The sequence below is a fragment of the Myxocyprinus asiaticus genome, chromosome 27 (genome assembly GCF_019703515.2).
Source record: "Myxocyprinus asiaticus isolate MX2 ecotype Aquarium Trade chromosome 27, UBuf_Myxa_2, whole genome shotgun sequence".
NCBI classification, from domain to species: domain Eukaryota; kingdom Metazoa; phylum Chordata; class Actinopteri; order Cypriniformes; family Catostomidae; genus Myxocyprinus; species Myxocyprinus asiaticus.
In genome coordinates, this window is record NC_059370.1 from 8,548,963 (window position 1) to 8,571,356 (window position 22,394).

The 22,394-nt window shown below is 37.2% G+C and overlaps 1 protein-coding gene across 2 annotated transcripts; it reads left to right on the forward strand.

The window, feature by feature from the left end:
- The first annotated feature begins 504 nt into the window (after positions 1–504).
- Positions 505–20,822, forward strand: clk4a (CDC-like kinase 4a). Of its 2 annotated transcripts, XM_051657646.1 has the most exons (13): positions 505–669; positions 1,066–1,211; positions 6,575–6,797; positions 7,663–7,753; positions 8,066–8,132; positions 18,291–18,407; positions 18,592–18,758; positions 18,850–18,944; positions 19,051–19,180; positions 19,278–19,360; positions 19,779–19,858; positions 20,054–20,144; positions 20,297–20,822. In XM_051657646.1, the coding sequence occupies exons 1-13, from the start codon at positions 658–660 to the stop codon at positions 20,438–20,440; spliced, it is 1,446 nt and encodes a 481-aa protein (XP_051513606.1). In that variant the 5' UTR covers positions 505–657; the 3' UTR covers positions 20,441–20,822. The 2 variants fall into 2 exon arrangements, with proteins under 2 accessions (XP_051513606.1, XP_051513607.1); XM_051657647.1 differs by lacking the exons at positions 505–669; positions 1,066–1,211; positions 7,663–7,753 and having other exon boundaries at positions 6,740–6,797.
- Positions 20,823–22,394: the final 1,572 nt, after the last annotated feature.

The following is a 22,394-nucleotide window of genomic DNA, read 5'->3' on the forward strand; positions in this document are numbered from 1 at the left end:
ACGGGTAAATATATTTCCGGCATCAGTATATTTGGGACAGCCTCTTAAAAAAACTATTATGAAGCTGGGATGGGATTATTATTATTTTTTTAATCTGCTTTCATAAATAAAACAAATGTCATCAAATAATTATTTATATAAAAAAGTGTCTCCCATTGTTAAACCTAATTTCACAAAATAAATGGATAAATGTACCACAAGTTATAGGCGTAAATATATTTCTTGACATAAGGAATATTCATTATTTTAAGGCATCAGTATATTGAGACATCCCTTTTTCAAAGATATGCAGCTGGGATATATTTCAAAATCTGCATTTATAAATAAAACATTTAATCAAAGTATAATTTATTTATTTACGGTAAACCAATGTAATGTTTGGTAGAATAAATATTCTTTTGTTGTATCCAGTTGTGTGTGGACAAAAGAATTGTGCTTTCCTTGTTTACAGCGAAGTAAATGGATCCTGTACAGATTTGTCACGTGCACGCGCGTGGCGCGCTCTGGCTCTGATTGCGTCAGCATTTCTGGATCGATCTCGCTCGACGGACGGAAGCCATTGTGAACCACACCAACGACGGCAAAGACAGACGAAATATTTTCACTTTCTCGAAAAGCATCTTCGATATATTACTGCGATTACTTTGAGCCTTTCCCATGCCAGTTAAGGTAATATTTAAATTATTCGTTTATCGCTATACCTTCACGGAGTGATGATTTGTTAAATATATTTATTTTTTTACCACGTAGAACTGCAAACGCACTTGCGAACGACCGACAACATTGAGTCCAATTTCACAGAGCTAAATTAAGAAATAAAACTCAATACATGTATCGCATTCTTTAAACGTAGAGATTTTGACTGTCATTTATCGATATTAGAATGATCTGGAACCTTTATGCAAATAAGTCTTTTTCACTTCATCTTTCTCAGATTTTGTAGACACGCCAGAAAAAGAAATGAAAGTTGTTAACGAATCATTACATTTGTGGTTTAGGCTCTTTAACCGTTGTAGTTACTTGGGAAATGCGGTGTAATTGAACTGTTTTTGTGTATTTTGTCAGATGAGGCAGTCGAAGAGAATGCGATCTCCAGATCCGAGAGATGAGGAGAGTTTAGAGAACAGAAGGAGACACAGACGAGATTCACACAGCAGCGAAAGAGAGAATAAATACAGAAAACACCACCATCATCACAAGAACAGCGAAGGGTGAGTATCACTAACTGACCTCACATCAGAAGTACTGCGTTAATGAACATCAGCATGTTTTTGGACTAGAGACATGAGACATGTTTTCCCAGAATTGTCTAGTAAAGAATCATTGCCAAGGGGCTGTTTGAACCTCACGTGGACATCTTCAGAGCTTGTTACCTAATACTAGTCTTTCAAGTTTGACGTTTTCCAGGAAGATTCTTGGAAGTTGGAAGACACTCAGTTACATGACCACAGTGTGATTTTGCGTGGCCTAAATAAATAAGAGGATTTATTTTGACATGGATGTCAGTATCCTTGTTCCGCATAGTAGTTGTTTATTTAATATGATTCCGAATGATTGTCAACATGGGCCCTGTTTACTTTCTTAATACATGTTTTATTGTGAACATCTAATTCTAAACGTCTAAAGAACAATCTTTAGTTATTCTGAAGAAGTAAAGAATTGTCTAATGATTGTCCCTCTTCTATGGTGAACATGTTTTCAGTTACAGAGTTCACATTTTTGCATTTTGATTTTTTTGTTTGTTTGTTTCAGGCTTAAATTAAAAATTGTCATGTGATGTTGCCATCCAGAGAATCAAAGTCTAATCGAAATCTGAAATTCTTGAAAAAGAAATGTTGCCATGAGAACTGCAGAGTAACATTTTATTATTATTTCTTAAAAAATAAGCAGTGAAAAAGTTTGTTTTAAAATATGATATTTGGAAAAACTTTTGTTCTCCATTAAAGTCAGGTGGTGTAACCAACATGCAGGTTGTTGTCATGTGACAAAAAAAACATAAAACAGGGAGGACCCCTTTAGACCCTCATTCAAGACTGTTATTGAAGTATTCAAAAAAAAATTATTATTTGATCATTTTAAATCAATATTTTGACATTTTTATGAAAATGCACATTTTGTTCAGGTCATTTGGTGTAGCCCTGAGAAAACCTCTTTACATTCTTGACTGAAAAATTCATGATATTTGTAAAAAAAGAATTAATAGAAAAAATTTGAAAAGTACCTTAAATATATTTGAAAACTTTTTTGAAATTAACTAAGGTGCGTACACTCATGTATTCAAGGTGCAAGGAATGTATTTGAATACTTTTTACTTGATGGTTACACCACATGATATTTTTATAGTCAATAAATACTTTTTTTTTGTTGTAGAAAATGCTATAAATGTTTTTCCAAATTGTGAAATCAACATGGATGCAAACATGACATTTCTATGAACTTGAAACGTGTGTTTTAAACTAGATAAAAAAAAAAAATTATCATCTTTATTAATTTGACCCTTAATTGTTGATGACTCACAAAATAAAATAGACTCCCACCCATAGTTTTGTTTCTTGCTGAGTATTCTGTTTCACTCTGAAATGCGTCATCATAGTAAAATGGCTCTAAAATTTAATATTGACTTTAACCTCGTGTGACCCAGTGTACAATTTGTGGACGTTTTGTTTTGGCTTTGCTATATGCAATGCATAGTTTAAATGAATTTAAAACAACTGATCTCAGTTCAGAAGACTCTGGGCCATCAGTAAAGGGTTAAAACCTTTGACATACAGAGTCATGTGACAACACAAGGTGTCGATCACAGCTGAGTTTGTCTTTGAGAGAAACGCCAACAAAACTACATCTGGTAAGAAACCTCATTAAGTTTTTACATTAAAACCTGTTTGAGTCAAAAGACTAGAGGCTCTAGTTTCATCTGATATGGCATTTTGAAAATTTGAGAGATTTATTGTGAAACGCCACACTGTTAAACATAATGTACACTAATGTGTACTTTAGCTCCTTAGTAATCCTATATTTACTGTGCATTATTACATTGAGAATCAATGGGTTCATCCAAAATCTAAAAAATGTTACTTTCAGAGGCTTTATACGGATGTTAGGATGAAAATAAGGTGCATTTCAAACTGTTCTGAGACCAGTGCAGACAGACAGCACACTGGAGGTTAAGTAATTCACTAAGTAGGGAGCAAGGGAGCATCCTATAGCTTTCCTATGCTGCAAAGTGCATTCACTCCTAACATCTGAACAAAAGTTCAGTTTCAGGCTGCAGATGATGTTTGGATCACTCAACATGTTTGGCAGACACAGGACAATGATAATCAGTACATAGATTCAGAATTTATAATGTATAATTTTATTTTAACATGGTTGGCAGTGATTGGATGATGCTGGCCATTACTTTGTGATTGGATGATGCAAATTTCTCATTGATAAAATGCTTCAGCACTGGCTTGTTTGACAAAGAGAGAACACTGAGATTTTCTTGCCAAAGTAAAAACAAAATATTGTAACATAAGTCAAATAATTTTTATTTCTATAGTTTTACATTTGTGCTTTTCCCAATACACATTGTTCCAAAACAGCTTTACAGAAGATCAGCTGTAATGTTTGTAACGTCTCAAAAACATGAATAACCAACACTCCTGGAAACATAATAAAAAATTTTTAAAAAAAAATCTGATTTTCTATAGCTTGGTATTATGTAATATTTCACAACTTGGTCCAACTGAAGTGGTATGAGGACATACATTTTTATGAAAACTATTTGCTCATTTATTTATTTATTTTTTTTGCATGTTTATTAGGTGTTACTAGTTACAAATCAAAAAAGGAAATGAAAAATGCACACAGCAGTCACGCGCAGGTTTCAAGAGGTTAATATCATAAACAGTAAAGTAGTGTCCTAAGATGTTGGTTGAGATAAATATGTCACAATTGGAGAAAGAATGAACCTCTGACCTTTGACCCTGGAGGTCCCTGTGGTCCTGGGTAACCTTGTTCACCAACGTCACCCTGTATAACGAAGAGGTTGCAAAGATTTAGTGTCACACATGTACACAAACATACACATGCATGCACCTGTTTCTGTTAAGACTGAGACAAATAAAAACAAGAAAACATTTTAATTTACATGATTTACGGTCAATGCAGCACCATACCCCGATTACACACAACAATCGAATGCATACAGCACTTTACATCGAACACCCCTCCACATCTTTAAACAGATTTACAAAAACAAAAGACTTATTACACATCAAAAGTTATTCCAGTGTAAAAGACACAAACTGATTCAAATCATCATACAGTATGTCAGTACAACCAGACCTCAGAATCAGTCGTTTATGGTTACAATTCTCACAAACACAAAGAGCGAAGCCATACATGTACTGTTCCTATTTATGCAAAGAGGAAAGAATTTTGTCCTTTTAAAAACATTGCGAGAGAAAGACAAAAAACATCTTATCTCACCGGCTTTCCCGGTAAGCCTTGTTGTCCCTGTGGAGAAAGAAAACATGCTTGATTGACAATAAAATACAACAATATATTTTCTATGCAATGAAGAAATGATCACTCGCCTCCATTCCATCTTGACCAGCGACACCCTAGAGAGACAGAGAAAGAGAGAGAGAGAGAGAGAGAGATTTTCAATGTGAATTTACTGTTCTGGTCAAAATGTTGCCTTATTTCTTCATAAGGACCTTTTATTTTATTTTTTTATTTTTTACATATATTCTATCAAAATAAAAGATCCTAAGTAGGGCTTTTATTTAAATTCAATTTAAATTCTCAAAATAATCCAGCAAAAATCCACATTTGAATGGATAAGGTTTGTAAAGGCTACTTTTACTTAATCGTCTAATGTGAGACTCAATGGCGTAGATTTGGTCTGAACATTGAGGGGGACCAAATGGGGTGGGGGGTGTAACACATTACACAATGCATAATAACAGTTCAAATTAATGCACAGAGATATAAAAAAAGTATATTCAATGTAGGGATGCCACGGTGTGAGTTTTTGACAATTAGATTCTGAGAAAAAAACTGCGGTTAACCGGTTTTACAATTATTTGCACATTTTCTTATTATGCAACAGCACTGATGCGAAAAATGCATATCATATAACAACTGTCTAAATGTCTAAGTGGATGTATTTCTGGGGGATATGTGGACACTAAGGGAAGCCATATAATAAGAAAACCGATAAACACCCACACAAAGGAGGTAATAAGAGACACTCCAATCTAGAGCACAACAATTTTTATGCGCATCCCGAGCAGAGTGATGTCCTTAAGTGTAAACGGAGTGCTTCAAAATTGCATAAATGTAAGATTATTGTGGGTGCGCAACATGTAGTTCACGGCATTAAACAGTTTTTTTTTTTCTGCATCAGTTTATCAAAGCAATCCGATGTTCTGTCAGACACCTCAACATAAAGAATCAGCAACAGGGGTCTGGGTATCTCAGCGAGTATTGACACTGACTACCACCCCTGGAGTCGCGAGTGTGAATTCAGGGTGTGCTGAGCGACTCCAGCCAGGTCTCCTAAGCAACCAAATTGGCCCGGTTGCTAGGTAGGGTAGAGTCACATGGGGTAACCTCCTTGTGGTCACGATTAAGTGGTTCTGGCTCTCAATGGGGCGCGTGGTAAGTTGTGCGTGGATCGCGGAGAGTAGCATGAGCCTCCACATGCTGTGAGTCTCTGCGGTGTCATGCACAGCGAGCCACGTGATAAGATGCGCACACTGACTGTCTCAAAAGCGGAGGCAACTGAGACTTGTCCTCCACCACCCGGATTGATGTGAGTAACCGCACCACCACAAAGACCTACTAAGTAGAGGGAATTGGGCATTCCAAACTGGGAGAAAAGGGGATAAAAAATAAAAAAAGAATCTGAAACGGACTCTAAATACTGTCCACAACACTTTACAAATAAACCTGTGGACTATGAATAATAACAGGAACATTGCTTACAGCAGGCAATTTAAAGTCCGATCATGACTAAAATTCACATTTATTGTTGAATGTGGTGAATTTGTACAGAAGCAATGCTTTAAATAATGAGGACGATTTAAGACGCAACTTTTTAAGTTTACTCGCTGATAGTAACTACACGCAAATGCACCGCACGCTGTCAGCACACTTAAACATTACAAAAAGTGGCATCTTTAATTCATCACTTTAAAATCAACACAGCTAAAAATATTAAACGTACTAGTTTGTTGCTGGAAACATAATACAAAATGTGATAAATAAAAAGAACAACTATCTATAGCTTGGTATTATTTAAAATTTCTCAATGTTGTCCCGCTGTCCACATATGAGGACATACATTTTTAGGAAAACTATTTGCTCTAGAATTTTTGCTATGTTTATTAGGTGCTACTAGTTACAAATCAAAAAGGGAAATGGAAAATGCACCCAGTAGTCACGTGCTTGTCTCAGGAGGATAATTAACGCTCACCTTGTGCACTTATTGATTTGTACTGTTTGAGAAGTGCTGTTTTAACATACATTTTGTAGTTTAAATGGCTCAGGTCACTGTGGATTTGTCTTTGCATTCTTTCCATAGGCAATACCTTGAGACAAGGAGCTCAAATGAAAGACTGGAAATTAAAGAACTGAAGTTCAGAGAATACGAGGACGACAGCCGTACTTCCTGTAATGACAAGAAGAGAGACCAGGACCGGGAGAGAGACAGAGACTGGCACCATTACAGCAAGTCCTCCGGGAACAGCAGGCGGAGCAGCCGGCACCGACACCGGCACCATCGCTCACATCGTCACTCAAACTCGGTATGAGCGCTGTCCGTCTCCCTTTGCCATTGGAACAATCATATCTCTGGTTTATTTCTCTGTTTCTCCTTGTGGACTGTTGGAGTTCCTCATGCCCATTATTGTCTGAACGAACGGCAGCAAGAATGTTGGATGAAGTAATTGCTTTGATATTAAAGGGATAGTTCACCCAAAAATGAAAATTCTGAAATCATTTACTCACCCTCATGTCATTCCAAACCTTTATTACTCTTTCTTATGTGGAATGCAAAAAGAGTTAACTAGCAGAATTTCTTGAGCTGCTGTTTTCCATACAGTGAAAGTGAATTGTGGAAATGGAAAAGAGCAGTTTGGACATTCTACGGAAGGGTTCCACAGAAAAAGTCATATGGCTTTTGAACAGCATGATGGCGAGCAAATGATATCAGAATGTTTGGGTTAAAAAAATAAATTAAAAAAACGCTATAAAATCTAAAATTAGTCTGATGGAACAGGAAATCCACAGCAGATAAACTGTTTAAGACACCTCAATCATGGAGGGGGAAAAATAGCAATCTAAATGTTAAATGTTAAATTATAAATTGTTGTAACTGTCTATTTAATGGTTTGAGAAAGTATCTCATCTGAAATTATGTTGCCAATTTTTTTTCTTCTGAAACACACACAATATGGTGGGCCCTGTGTGTATCTCGTGGGCTGAATTTGCATTGGCTGTTCCCTGTGGCCGGGCCTGGCTGCTGCGGGTATCTGAATGGGCTGAATCGCTTCCCCCCTACTCGTTCTACAATCGCTGAATGAATGAATGGCGTGTTCTGGTCCCCCCCGATTCTCATGGGTTAATGGTGGTGGTGATGATGATGATGATGGCGGTGGTCCGAAACCCCAGAGGAGCCATCGCAGGAAAAGATCCAGGAGTGTTGAGGATGATGAGGAGGGGCACCTGATCTATCACAAGGGAGACATGCTGAGAGCAAGATGTATAGAATATACACTTTTCTGTATCTCTTTCTGTGTCTTTTGGTTTCTTTCACTGCTTAATTGTTTTGTTCTGGGGTCAAATTTTACATGTCACACATAGTTTTAGGCTAATTTTGGGTGCAGTTGTGACAGAACACTTAATACTTATTCTGATTTTTGTATCACCAGCCTAGTATTGTTTTCTTTTGTGTATCATTTCTCAATTGCTTTTTTATTTTGAGTCTTCCAAAACGCAGCAAAATTGGGTTTGTTAGGGTTTGATGTGATCCAGTCCATTGCATGTTTCTAACTGGTTCTCTTTAAACCCATAGATGAGATTGTGTGCACGCTTGGAGAAGGAGCCTTTGGCAAAGTGGTGGAGTGCATTGATCATTCAAAGTAAGTCTTAATGTCTAATCTTATTTTTTTTAAAAAACACCAAATTTATTTCTTATTCTTAGAGTTTTGAAATTAATATTTCAAAAGTCTAAGAGACCTGGAATGATGTATGCGTAAAAATAATATTAGTAATTTTGAAATTAAACTCTTTTTAAAATATGTTCCTCTGACATAGTCAAAACCCAGTAGACAGCTGTTAATTACGTTTTGACCATTTATTGTATCAAAAGTGCCATGTTCTTTTCAGAAAGGTGAGTATATGACATGGTAACATTGTTTCTGTTTGGGGTCAATTTGACACCTGGAAATCCGCATGAAAAAATACTACAAAACAAGTCCTAATAAGCAACTGACTGGAGTGTACCACTACAGTGTGAACAAGTTAGAAAATCTTATGAATGCATGTGAAAATGAATGACATTTTTCATCTTTTAGTCTACACCTGGAGTCTCTGAGACCCAGTAGTGTCAAATTTTTCGTGGAGAACTTTTGAAACATGTTGTCAAGTTGAAGTTTTATTTCTAATGGTTTCTTAAAAAATTAGGAAAAGTCATGAAGTATAAACCTGATACTTCCTACTGATAAGAGCTTGGTTTCCCGATAAAGTTGCAACTTTAAATTACACTGGAGTAATGCCCGTTTCCCAAACCCCAATTCCGTAAAAGTTGGAACAGTGGCGGCCTGAGTAGCTCAATGGTAAAAACGCTGGCTACCACCCCTGGAATTCAATAGTTCGAATCCTAGGGCATGCTGAGTGACTCTAGCCAGGTCTCCTAAGCAACCAAATTGGCCCGGTTGCTAGGGAGGGTAGAGTCACATGGGGTAACCTCCTCGTGATCGCACTATGTCTCCGTGGCAACACGCTCAACAAGCCATGTGATAAGATGCGCAGGTCCACGATCTCAGACGCGGAGGCAACTGGGATTCGTCCTCCACCACCCGGACTGAGGCGAATCACTATGCGACCACGAGGACTTAAAAGCACATTGGGAATTGGGCATTCCAAATTGGGACAGTATGAAAAATGCTAATAAAAACAAAAAGGAATGATTTGTAAATTATATTCACTGTTTGCTATATTGAAAGCACTACAACTACACATTTATATGATGTTTTTTCTTGTGAATTGAATTTTTTTTTGAAAATGTACAGTAATTTCAAATCAGATGATTGCAACATGCTCCAAAAAAGTTGGGACAGCCGAGTGTTTACCACTGTGTTCACCATTTCTTCTAATAACACTTAAGCATTTAGGCGCTGAAGACACAGATTTGTTATGTTTAGAAAGTGGAATGTTCCCCCATTCATCCATTATGCAGGTCTTCAGCTGCACAATTGTACGGGGTATTCATTGCCATATGGTGTGCTTCATAATGCACCACACATTCTCAACTGGAGATTGTCAGGACTGCAGGCAGGCCAATCTAGCTCCCACACTCTCTGCTTACACAGCCATGCACTTGAAACCTGGGCAGTATGTGGTTTGAAGTTATCCTGCTGGAAAATTCCGGGATGTCCCTGGAAAAGACAGTGCTGGATGGCAGTACATGTTGCTCCAAATTTTGGACATATATGTCTGCATTAATGGTGACCTCACAGATATGCGAGTTACCCATGCCATTGGCACTGACACACCCCTGGCCCATACAGACACTGGCTTTTGGACCTGACACTGATAACAGCTTGGATGGTCCTTTTCCTCTTTGGCCCGGATAACACGATGGCTTTGTTTTTCAAAAACTTTTTGAATGTGGAGTCTTCAGACCAAAAAACAGTTTCACTGTTCTACTTTCCATCTAAGATGAGACCGAGACCAGAGAAGTCGGCAGCGCTTCTGGACAGTGTTGATGTAGAGCTTCTGCTTTGCATAGTAAAGTATTTACTTGCATCTGTGGATGCAGCAGTGAGTGAAGTTGACTAACAAAGGTTTACTAAAGTAATCCCAAGCCCATGTTCATGATATCCATTACAGATGAATGATGTTTTTTAAGACAGTGACGTCTGAGGGATCAGAGATCACGCGCATTCAGAAGTGGTTTTCGTCTTGCCCTTTACGCACAGAGATTTGACCAGATTCCTTCAATCTTTTAACTAGATGGTGCAGTGTAGAGGGTGAAATGCCCAAAATCCTTCCAATTTGTCTTTGGGGAACATTGTTCTCAAAGTGCTGGATTATTTGCTGAAGCATCTGTCTCGGATGATCCTTGCTCTTGAAGGGCTTGGCTGTTTTTGGAGGCTCCCTATATACTATGACACGATTGCGTCACCTGTTTAACATCTTCAGTTTCACATCACCTTGTTATTTCAACTTGTCAAATTGTTATTAGTCTTAAATTGCCTGTCTCAACATTTTTGGAGCGTGTTGCAATCATCTGATTTGAAAATACTGTACATTTTCAAAAAACAATGAAATTCCCAAGGAAAAACATCATATAATGTGTAGTTGTAATGCATTTAATATAGCAAACAGTGAATATAATTTACAGATCACTTCTCTTTGTTTTTATTAGCATTTTTCATACTGTCCCAACTTTTTCAGAATTGGGGTTGTAGATCGCTTGTTATAAATGGGAAAAAGGGAGCTGTCCAGTCCAAAGGTGCTGATCACTTTGGCCAGTATGTCCAGGAGTTTGTCTTCTCAACATAAAAATAATGTGGAAATACTAACAAACATGACAGTTGTTTGTAACTTTGTCAAGGCGCTGAAATGTATGAGCTATTACTGAATTTAATTAAAGCTGCACTACGTAACTTTGTGCTCTCTAGTAACATCTGTAGTTGAAACTTAAAATTGCAAGCAGTTTGCGGAAGAACGCTTTATGGCAGCCGTGTTTCGGCACTGCTCTTCTGCGTGGATGAATCTCATGGTTTGAGGTAGGAGAAATTCAGAGTTGGAGTCATAATGTGCTAATTTTATGTTGATTATTATGTTATACAACTAAACATTTATAACTGAAATATAACTTGCTTTGAAGAAGATAAACACTCTTGTTTACATGTTTTGAATTAATTCATTTTACACTTATAGTGCTTTTCTGACACTACACAAGTGCTTTTACATAGAGAACAGGGGACTCTCCTCAACCACCACCAGTTACCAGTATATTTTAATATGATTATTCAAGTGTTTTATCTACTAATAATGTTTGTATTGTACTGCACGTTTCAATTTAAGAGGTGAAACTTGTGATATGGCTGATACAAGTTCAATGGAAGGCTATCATTTGTATATCATGTACTCAATCAATAATGGCAATTTGTTAATTTTTAACCAAAACAATCTTACGTAGTGCAGTTTTAAAGAAATAATGATTGCTTTTGTCAGATGGGGTTTCAGATGTATTGATGCTTAACTTCATAGAGATTCATGAAAGTGACACAATAAATGCATGTAACGTGAATGTACGTGATGTGAATCATAAGGGGCTCTCACGTAACCTAAAGTTTTGTTCCTTTGACTGGAAACTGAACAAATGCACACAGAACATGATTCAAATGACAGGCATTAGTATTGATCTACTCGGACCTATCTAAATATTAATAGATGGTTAGTGTTCAATGCACTGCGTACTTGTAGCCTTAAGCTTTGTGTATACTTTCGCCCGGCAAAGCAACGCGACGCTCCACAGACTGCGCGCGCACCTCCCCAAATTCAAGAGGTGTTTATACTTGACGCACCAGCTGTTGTACTATTCTGTAAAACGACAGGGGCGGTCGGGAGAAAATGTATTCTGTATCAGCAGGAAGAGCAGTGAGAAGTGTTTCGCCAGAAAAACAACAACAATGGCAAAAGTGTGCATTTGCTTGAATTGGATGGTGGATAATTATTTTCATTGATCTCTGTGTACATTTTTTGTGATTAAGCGTTTAGTATTTATTTACCTTTGTAAAAATCTTGACAAAAATCTTTGTAATTAAAGCATCAAACTTCAGTCTGGTTTTGTTTTTATTGAATATCCAATAGGCACCGGACAAATACTTGTACAATACAAACTTGTGTTTGTCTGGTGTCTATTGGATGTTCAATAAAAACAAAACCAGACTGAAGTTTGATGCTTTAATTACAAAGATTTTTGTCAAGATTTTTACAAAGGTAAATAAACACCTTAAAAATGCTTATACAGGTGCATCTCAATAAATTAGAATGTCGTGGAAAAGTTCATTTATTTCAGTAATTCAACTCAAATTGTGAAACTCGTGTATTAAATAAATTCAGTGCACACAGACTGAAGTAGTTTAAGTCTTTGGTTCTTTTAATTGTGATGATTTTGGCTCACATTTAACAAAAACCCACCAATTCACTATCTCAAAAAATTAGAATATGGTGACATGCCAATCAGCTAATCAACTCAAAACACCTGCAAAGGTTTCCTGAGCCTTCAAAATGGTCTCTCAGTTTGGTTCACTAGGCTACACAATCATGGGGAAGACTGCTGATCTGACAGTTGTCCAGAAGACAATCATTGACACCCTTCACAAGGAGGGTAAGCCACAAACATTCATTGCCAAAGAAGCTGGCTGTTCACAGAGTGCTGTATCCAAGCATGTTAACAGAAAGTTGAGTGGAAGGAAAAAGTGTGGAAGAAAAAGATGCACAACCAACCGAGAGAACCGCAGCCTTATGAGGATTGTCAAGCAAAATCGATTCAAGAATTTGGGTGAACTTCACAAGGAATGGACTGAGGCTGGGGTCAAGGCATCAAGAGCCACCACACACAGACATGTCAAAGAATTTGGCTACAGTTGTTGTATTCCTCTTGTTAAGCCACTCCTGAACCACAGACAACGTCAGAGGTGTCTTACCTGGGCTAAGGAGAAGAAGAACTGGACTGTTGCCCAGTGGTCCAAAGTCCTCTTTTCAGATGAGAGCAAGTTTTGTATTTCATTTGGAAACCAAGGACCTAGAGTCTGGAGGAAGGGTGGAGAAGCTCATAGCCCAAGTTGCTTGAAGTCCAGTGTTAAGTTTCCACAGTCTGTGATGATTTGGGGTGCAATGTCATCTGCTGGTGTTGGTCCATTGTGTTTTTTGAAAAGCAAAGTCACTGCACCCGTTTACCAAGAAATTTTGGAGCACTTCATGCTTCCTTCTGCTGACCAGCTTTTTAAAGATGCTGATTTCATTTTTCAGCAGGATTTGGCACCTGCCCACACTGCCAAAAGCACCAAAAGTTGGTTAAATGACCATGGTGTTGGTGTGCTTGATTGGCCAGCAAACTCACCAGACCTGAACCCCATAGAGAATCTATGGGGTATTGTCAAGAGGAAAATGAGAAACAAGAGACCAAAAAATGCAGATGAGCTGAAGGCCACTGTCAAAGAAACCTGGCCTTCCATACCACCTCAGCAGTGCCACAAACTGATCACCTCCATACCACGCCGAATTGAGGCAGTAATTAAAGCAAAAGGAGCCCCTACCAAGTATTGAGTACATATACAGTAAATGAACATACTTTCCAGAAGGCCAACAATTCACTAAAAATGTTTTTTTTATTGGTCTTATGATGTATTCAAATTTTTTGAGATAGTGAATTGGTGGGTTTTTGTTAAATGTGAGCCAAAATCATCACAATTAAGTCAAAGTATCAAAGTGTAGAAGGCACCGCTACTATCAAACTTCAATCTGCTTATAAAATCTGCATTAAAATGCTTGCACCCTCAACTAAAACATGCGGTGCAGAGACTAAGACAACTCATTGACCTTATTTTTTAAACATTTGTGTAAATACACTTGTGTACATTTTCCCATTAAGCTAAACGAGGCAATTTATGCTAGAATGGTTTTTAATAACGATAAAAAAAAAGTGTATTCTGCTTGTATATACATGAATAACACCAATTGGACTAAATTTTCATTAACCTGTGGGGTTTTTTTTTTATAATAAACGTTTCAGACTTCAGTCTAGTAGGATTTACTCAGAACACAAGAAAAGGCTCCTGACAAATTATTGTATTTATGCCTTAAAACACTTGAAAATCTTTCTTGAATTTATACTTTTATGAAGTTTTCCACACAAACTTTACAAAATAATTTAAATATAAAGAGCAATGCTACAGTCTGTCTCTGCAACATTCAAGGGATTAAATGCACTGTTCCTTTATGCCTATAAAATTTACATTGTAATGCATTTACGTTGAAATTAGTTAAATTTTTTAATGCGGTGCCGTGCGCACTTCATCTGAGTCACAAAAATTTCAGTGTGCACCGCAGCGTGAAATGAGGGCTTGTGACGCCAATGCCGCGATGACGTGATTTTTGCCATGCGCAAGCTCTTGTGATATCCAGTTCGTGAACGAATCACTCTTTTGAACCAGTTATTTTTAGTGAACGAATTGAACCGGTTCACCAAATCGGACTGAATCGTTTAAAAACGTCTGGAGTAAACACTGATCCACAAGTTACTTTATCTTAATGTGTCTCTCGGATGTGCCTGACACTCCGACTCGAAATGAGCCTATAACCGGGAGTAATATGATCCTAGAACTGGTGATATCTGCTTTTCCTAACTCTTCTTTGCAATGAACCACTCCAACTAGTTCACAAATCGGACTGAACACTCAACAGTACACTAAACTGAGAATTGCCTCTTTACTAGGCATGCATGTGATTAAGGGACGAAATGTGTATTACTGGTGTATTTTGCTGAACAGCAGAAAGTATAACAAATAAAACATACTGGAGATATGTTTATGACTTTATTGCATTACCGTTTTATCAACGTGTGAAGATGATCCAGTCTACGGTTCTCGTGTCAACAGTACATTGATCCCGGGACAGTAGTTCTCGAGTCAAGAGTACATTGAGTCACTTGCAGCAGTTTGCGAGTCAACAGTATACTGATCCCAGGACAGCAGCTCTCGAGTTAACTGTACATTGAGACGATCAAAGCATTTTGAGTCACCAGTACACTGAACTGAGAAGCGCCTCTTTCGGACATAATAATGGGAACTGCTGAGCAGTGAGCTGCTAATGAGCATGTGTGAACCGAGGACTTGAATGAGGGGGCAAAACGTTTCAGTCGAGAGATGTAAATGAATTTTACTATTGATTATTGAGCGTGCAGATTATATTTGATGCTATTATGAGCTGGATCATTGTTTCTGTAAAAAAGGGTGAGTTGATTAAGATTAGTTTAATCACTTTATATGCTTAAGAAACGTAGAACATCTGCATTTGTATATCAGTGTCAGTATTGGGTGCTTTAGATGCAAAACTTTAATGTAGGATATATTGTAAGATCACTGAATGAAGCACTGATAGTAAACACCCTTAATATTAGGGTTGGAAACCGAGAACCAGTTCTTGTTCAAAACCGGTTCTATTCTTTAAAAAAAAATACCAGAATCGTATGATCTTTGTGACTTTCGGTTCCGTTAACGGTTCTCCAATGTGCAGTTTTCCACCGATGTGGCTGGAGCACTATCCTCAAATACTCTGACAGCGTTTCCAGCTGACTCTACAGCGTAAAAACACAGTTCTACCAGTGTATTTAATTCCCAATCAAACGAGTCTCGAGCCAGCTCCTTTTAAAGCGCGAAACATATGCGCTTCTGGTACAGTTCGATTCCCGAAATAATTATTCAAAGAAGCCGGTTCATTTGAATATACAGCGTGAAACATACAGTGCTTCCAGTATACAAGTAATCTTTTTTTTTTTTTTTTGGGGTGGAATTTTTCTCTCCTTTTCTCCCCCAATTTGGCATGCCCAATTCCCAATGCGCTCTCAGTCCTCGTGGTGGCGTAGTGACTCGCCTCAATCCAGGTGGCAGAGGACGAATCTCAGTTGCCTCCGCGTCTGAGACAGTCAATCCGCACATCTTATGATGTGGCTTGTTGAGCGCGTTACTGTGGAGACTTGGCGCGTGTGGAGGCTCGCACTATTCTCCACGGTATCCACACACAAATCCCCACACGCCCCACCAAGAGCGAGAACCACATTATAGCGACCACGAGGAGGTTAACCCAACATGACTCTACCCACCCTAGCAACCGGGCCAGTTGGTTGCTTGGGAAGCCTGACTGGAGTCACTCGGCATGCCCTGGATTCAAACTTGCGACTTCAGGTGTGGTAGTCAGTGTCTTTACTCTCTGAGCTACCCAGACTTCCGTATACAAGTAATCTTATACTGATGTGCAAGTTATGAATGTCCAACTCTAAATTATAAATGAAATAAGAAATGTTGAAGTCTCACAAGCCTGAAGTACAACATAACACAGTCTGAACTGTCTCTGGACCTGTTACTGTTTATTTAATGATGACCTGCTGTGTCTATAAAATCAAGCAGTGCAGTTACTGACTGGTTGTTCATATGACAATGTATAATTAAAGATGCACAAGTTTTGTTGTAATAAGTGGAATTTGATAAAATAATAAATTAATTAATGAAATATGCCATCACATTTTGTGTTGGTTTAGATTTCTTCATTTTAAATAGAGTAAGGATCTATTGTTGGATTGTATTTAGGTCTATACAAAGTCTGCAAACACACCTTTTACAAGAATTGTATTAAATGTATTTCTGATTTGTTATATCTGCTCTGTACAAATCTGAAATGATCTCATTATTTGGTAACAGACAACAGAGTGTAGTAAATGCAATAAGAATTGCATTTCTCATTTCTAAATAATTCTTTAAAAAGAAATACTAAAATAATTACTTGAATCATTACTGGAACCGTTAAGGAACCAGAATCTTACAATTCCTTACGATTCCCAACCCTACTTAATGTAAATGTATAACTTAATTAAAATGTATAATCAGCAATATGCACTTACATATGGATTTATTGAATGTGTTTGAGCATGAATTCTACGACGCCGGGGTATTAGCCTTATATACAGTGATGCCATTGCAGGATGAATTAAAAGAACTGGTGAATGGTTTTTTTTAACCGTCCGAAAGGACTGGTTCTCGGAAAAGAATAGGACCTCCCATCACTATCAAGCTCACGAACAAGCGCTGCATTGAGTATAAACCAGACTTTACTGCCATTACGCAACATACATTTGTTACTGCCAAGTAAAAGACTAGGCGAGCTGATTTGAACCAGCCATTGGAGGAAGGAAGAAGAGGACGATGAAGACAGAGAAGGGGAATCGCTCATTGCGCACACTTACTATGTCCTTCGTTAACCTTATTTTAATTATTTATTTTTGTGTAATTATTTATGTTTTAAACTGCACGGGCATATTACTCAAACCCTTAAATGACTGTAAAAATGACGATTTAAGGAACTTTAGGGCTCAAATAAAACAAGTTTTAACAGAAGAACTAAGTGCTTTTATAAAATTATAAGCTTCACATCTCTGCCTTTAAAACAGTCCAAAACTTTACCCCATTCACTTCCATTGTAAGTGCCTCACTTTAACCTTGATTTTTGCTTTTTTAAAGAAAAGGAGGGACGAGTCGAAATTATTTTGCAGTAATCAGACTCACGCCACAAATGCAGTCGATTGAGCTTAACTTGTATTGAACCCGGAGGTTCCTTTAAGGCATTGTCATTCCATTTTACTCAAACATGCCTCCTTTCTATATGAATTACAGGCTCATTTTAAATTGTGCTTTCTTCTCAAAAATTGCCTGGCGCAATATTCATTGCCCTTTTACAGTCTAAAAAAACAGGCGGTAAAATAAATTTTTTAATTTAAGTGATGTTTGTGTACATTTCCTAACGATCATGTCAGCAGCAGTTAAAGTAATGATCAAATGGTCAAGAAGAGCATTACAACCTGGCATATATTCTGTTGTGCTGTGTAGTTTTCGCCATGTTAAAGATATTGGTGTCTGGATTACAGTGCAGATTTTGTGGTCACGTTTGTGCAGTTGCCAGATCTGCATAATTCCTTTAGTGAATAGAGTGCTAAACCAGCGCAGACATCCCATGCAAATAACAGGCTTTTACATTAGAACCCCCCAATAGATAAGTGTAATTATCTATGTAAATTTGATCCAAAATTACAATTTTATTGCCTTGATAAAGAATCCTGGTATTGGTAATGTTAAGATATAATAAATGCCTTGGGTTCTCTCAAGACCCCAAACAGAATGTGAGAGTTTTGATAATTTGATAAAATGTTAAGTAATAAGAGAAGGCACTTGGGGGGATTCATTGAAGTTTTTCTGGTCTGTTAATTATATTACTGTCTGTTGTTATTGCAGTGGAGGAACTCGAATAGCTCTGAAGATCATTAAAAACATTGAGCGCTATCGAGAGGCAGCACTGTCTGAGGTTGAGGTGCTGGAACAGATGAACTCACTGGACTGTGACAGACGATAGTAAGTGCCTGAGAAAGCAGATAAAAAAGAGATTGCCAGTAATTTACAGCTCCATGTTGGATCAAATGGTTAAGTCGCATTGAAGATCACACCTAGCTTCAGATTTACAGTCGCTTGGGTGCACGGAAGTCCAGACTACACATTAGCTGTGGTATATTTCATATTTGCTGTCTCCTTTTTCCAGTGCCTGTGTGCAGATGCTTGACTGGTTTGATCACCACGGGCATGTGTGCATCGCCTTTGAGCTGCTGGGCTTGAGCACATATGATTTTCTGAAGGAAAATAACTTTCAGCCCTTCTCTATCAACCATATCAGATACATGGCCTACCAGATCATCAGAGCAGTGAGATGTGAGTCATGGATCTGTTTGATTGGTTTTTGTTCCTGTATATGTTTCGGACTAAACAAATTTTGCTCCTGATTGCTGCTTTTTTGATTTAGTTCTTCATAAGAATAAGCTGACACACACTGACCTGAAACCAGAGAACATCCTCTTTGTCAATTCAGAGTATGACATCAAGTACAATTCAAAAATGGTAAGGAGAGACATTGACTTCATTTAGAAGTGTCTTTGTTTTCATTCGTGAAATATTAAATATGGCATCAGCCCTGTCTAAATGTTTATGTGGTTTTGAATTGCAGAAGAGAGATGAGAGAACTCTGAAAAATCCCGATGTGAAAGTAGTTGATTTTGGCAATGCAACCTTTGAGCACGAGCACCATACGTCTGTGGTGTCAACACGACATTACCGGGCCCCAGAGGTTATTCTGGGTAAGGAGCTATGGATGGTGGTGTTTGTAGATTACACACTAGCTGTTATTGTTTGGATGGTGAGCTTTAATTAAAATGTCTGTTTTGTTTTGAACAGATCTGGGCTGGAGTCATTCCTGTGATGTGTGGAGTGTGGGATGCATTCTTATCGAGTATTATCTGGGATCAACTCTATTTCAGGTCATTGTTTTGCGGTTTTTCTGATTTTAAAGGAGTATTCCAGGTTCAATACAAGTTAAGCTCAAGTAACAGCATTTGTGACAGTGTTGATTCACACAAAAAAAGAATTTTCGTTTAATAAAAATGTGTTACAGGCAATGGAAGTGAATGGGGCCAATGGGGTTTCAAATGATGTAAAAATTATACTGTACATGTTTGGATGGTTTTCATTTGATAAAATACTAACAAAGTTATACTCAATACAGGGATTTTTGTTGTTGTTGTGGTAATCAACATTAAGCGACAAATGCAGTATATTGAGCCTGTAGTAAACCCGGAACATCAGTCTGAGACTTAATAATTAGCAAATGAGTTGATCTATTAATCAAATATTGCTCATTCCTCACTGATTTAGTTTTTTTGTGGTTTGAAATTTTAGACGCATGATAGTAAAGAGCATCTGGCTATGATGGAGCGAGTGCTGGGCCCCATACCTACCCACATGCTGCAGAAAACAAGGTTACATTTCAGTGCTTCATATTTATGTTATGTGAAGTGTTAAAGCACTTTTCTGATTTTGTTACTGACAAGACATTTAAGTGATTTCACCTGTTTCCAGAGGTTACCAGATTTTTGTTACTGTTTAAACTTAAGGACATTTGCTGCTTTTCTTTGACAATTTTGACAGTCAACTCTGTTTTTATCATTGTGCAGGAAAACCAGATATGTTCATCGTGATAAATTGGACTGGGACGTGCACAGCTCCTCAGGACGATATGTCAGGAAGCAATGCAAGCCACTGAGAGTGAGTTTGTCATGAACAACTTATGTTAGCTTTGTGTCATTTCGGGTTTTGTATTTGCTTTAAGACACTAAAACCTCTTTGCAAGGCTAAACAATAGGTTTTTCACACCTTTGAATAATTTCTGACCTCTTTCTTTGAATTCTTTCCTAAAGCAATACTTGGTCTCCAGTTGCTCTGAGCACGAGCAGCTGTTTGATCTTATAGAGAGGATGCTGGAGTATGATGTCACCAAGCGGATCACCCTGGATGAAGCTCTCAAACATCCATTCTTCGACTGCATAAGGAAGAGCAAGTAGTGTTGATCTCGCTGCTCGTTCTAGTTCCTCTCTGGGAGAGGCATTGACAGTGACTGTATCAGTCCTCTGCATAGATGATACACTGCTCTCTTCGCATTGTTTATATTTATTGTACTTGCTTTTTGGTTGAGGGAACGTGACTTATTGCTCTTGAGTTGTCCAGTGATTTTGTTATTTATCATGTACATGCATCACATGACTGAGATTAAGATGTATAACTGAAGAGACTGGGCTTTAGGTTACTAAACTGTTTTGTTTTATGTTGTTGAATATGCTCTCATATGTGTAGGATACTTGTATAATTAAGACAGATTTGTTAGTAGTGATATTTGTGATGTTTTGAATTTTCATGATTTTAAATAAAATCAGGTCCTGGTCAAGAGTCATTTGTCTTATTGAGATGTAATGTTCTCATGCAGTCAATAGGGGGCGGAAGATCACAGCTCTACATCAACAAACAGAGATTGTTCTTAGATTAGAGTGTACTCAGGCGAAAATAGTGGGCTGGGGCCTGTGATTTAGTAATCAGACCAAGGTTGTTAGACAAATTAAAGGGGTGTTTAAAAGAAATACTATTGGATTTTATTCAGTCTGTTGCTGAAAACTAAGTTTGGCATATGTAGTTTTTCACATTCATGGAAAACCTGAATGTATCAGGAAATGTTTAAATTGTTATTTCCAGCCCTGGACAAATCATGTAAATATTTAAAATCTTACTAAGAAATTTGTTGGTAATTTTAATAGTGAATAAAGTAAAAATTAAAATATTCCACTGACTACAAATTGTTCATTGTGAGTGCAAATATGTATACGATTTCTAAAATGTCTAAAGTTTTTAAATTCTTAACCAGTAGTCGCCAAAGACTGCAAAAGTCATGATAAAGTCATACACTCAAACTTTGTTTTTAAGATTTACTCATTTTAATTTCTTAACATTCCATGAAATTGAATTGTGTAATGTTTAACAAAGTTTTATATATATATATATATATATATATATATATATATATATATATATATTAATAAAGATTACTCATTTTAATTGGATGGAATTTTATGAAATTGAAATGTGTAATTCTTTAAAAAAATTAAATTGTGTGTGGAAATAATTTGGTCCAAAGAGTGAATTATACTAAAGATATTTATTATTAAATTATATTATAAATGGTATCAAAGCCTTTTTTTGTTGTTGTTGTTGTTGGTTAAATTACTTAAAATAATAATCCACTACAAATTACTTCTCTGAAATTGTAATCATTGCTTTAATTTCCACAGAAAAGTGTTCACAGAAGTTTTTCTGCTCAAGCAATTCAAAATCATGTCCTTATTTCCTCTTTGTTCCTCACTGTCCCATCAGCTGTCACAGAAGCTCAAACAGACGTACATATGAGCATAATTCATGTATTAAATGTATTTTATATAATAGCCTAGTACTCCTGAAGAAATATGTGCATACGTGTAACCTAAGTACTGAAAAGTAATCAACTTAATTGAACGTCAGTAACTGTAATCTGATTACAATATAATTTTATTTTTTACTGAAACGTAATTAATTTACAGGAAGCATATGAATATAAGTAATCTGAATTCAGATAAGTTTATCTGTTACCTTAACGTATCACCCCAAGTTTGCATACTGTCCAATTTCCCTTATGGTTATGATTTTTTTTTTTAGTTATTACAAGAGCTCGAGCACGTGGGACAAGCCCGCAATTCCTGTTTCTCTCACGTTAAGTGATGACTGTCCTTAAAAACGACCCTAAGTAAATCTACAAGTCTTTTCCAAACACGCTCTGTGCGGAGATACAGAGAAAGATTGTTCACAGCTGCCTCAAGACGCTCTCTGATTCTTCCAGCCTCTTGTTTCACGCTTGATAGACACACGCACCAAACAGAATGTCACGGACTGTGTTTCGAAACACAGTGAGCTCCCTAACTAGACAGCATACTTCGG

Bases quoted from the DNA above. Each gene is read 5' to 3' on its own strand.
- clk4a (XM_051657646.1), top strand. The intron at 19,181-19,277 runs GTAAGGAGCTAT...TGTTTTGAACAG, and splicing joins GGCCCCAGAGGTTATTCTGG to ATCTGGGCTGGAGTCATTCC. The intron at 19,859-20,053 runs GTTACATTTCAG...ATCATTGTGCAG, and splicing joins CACATGCTGCAGAAAACAAG to GAAAACCAGATATGTTCATC.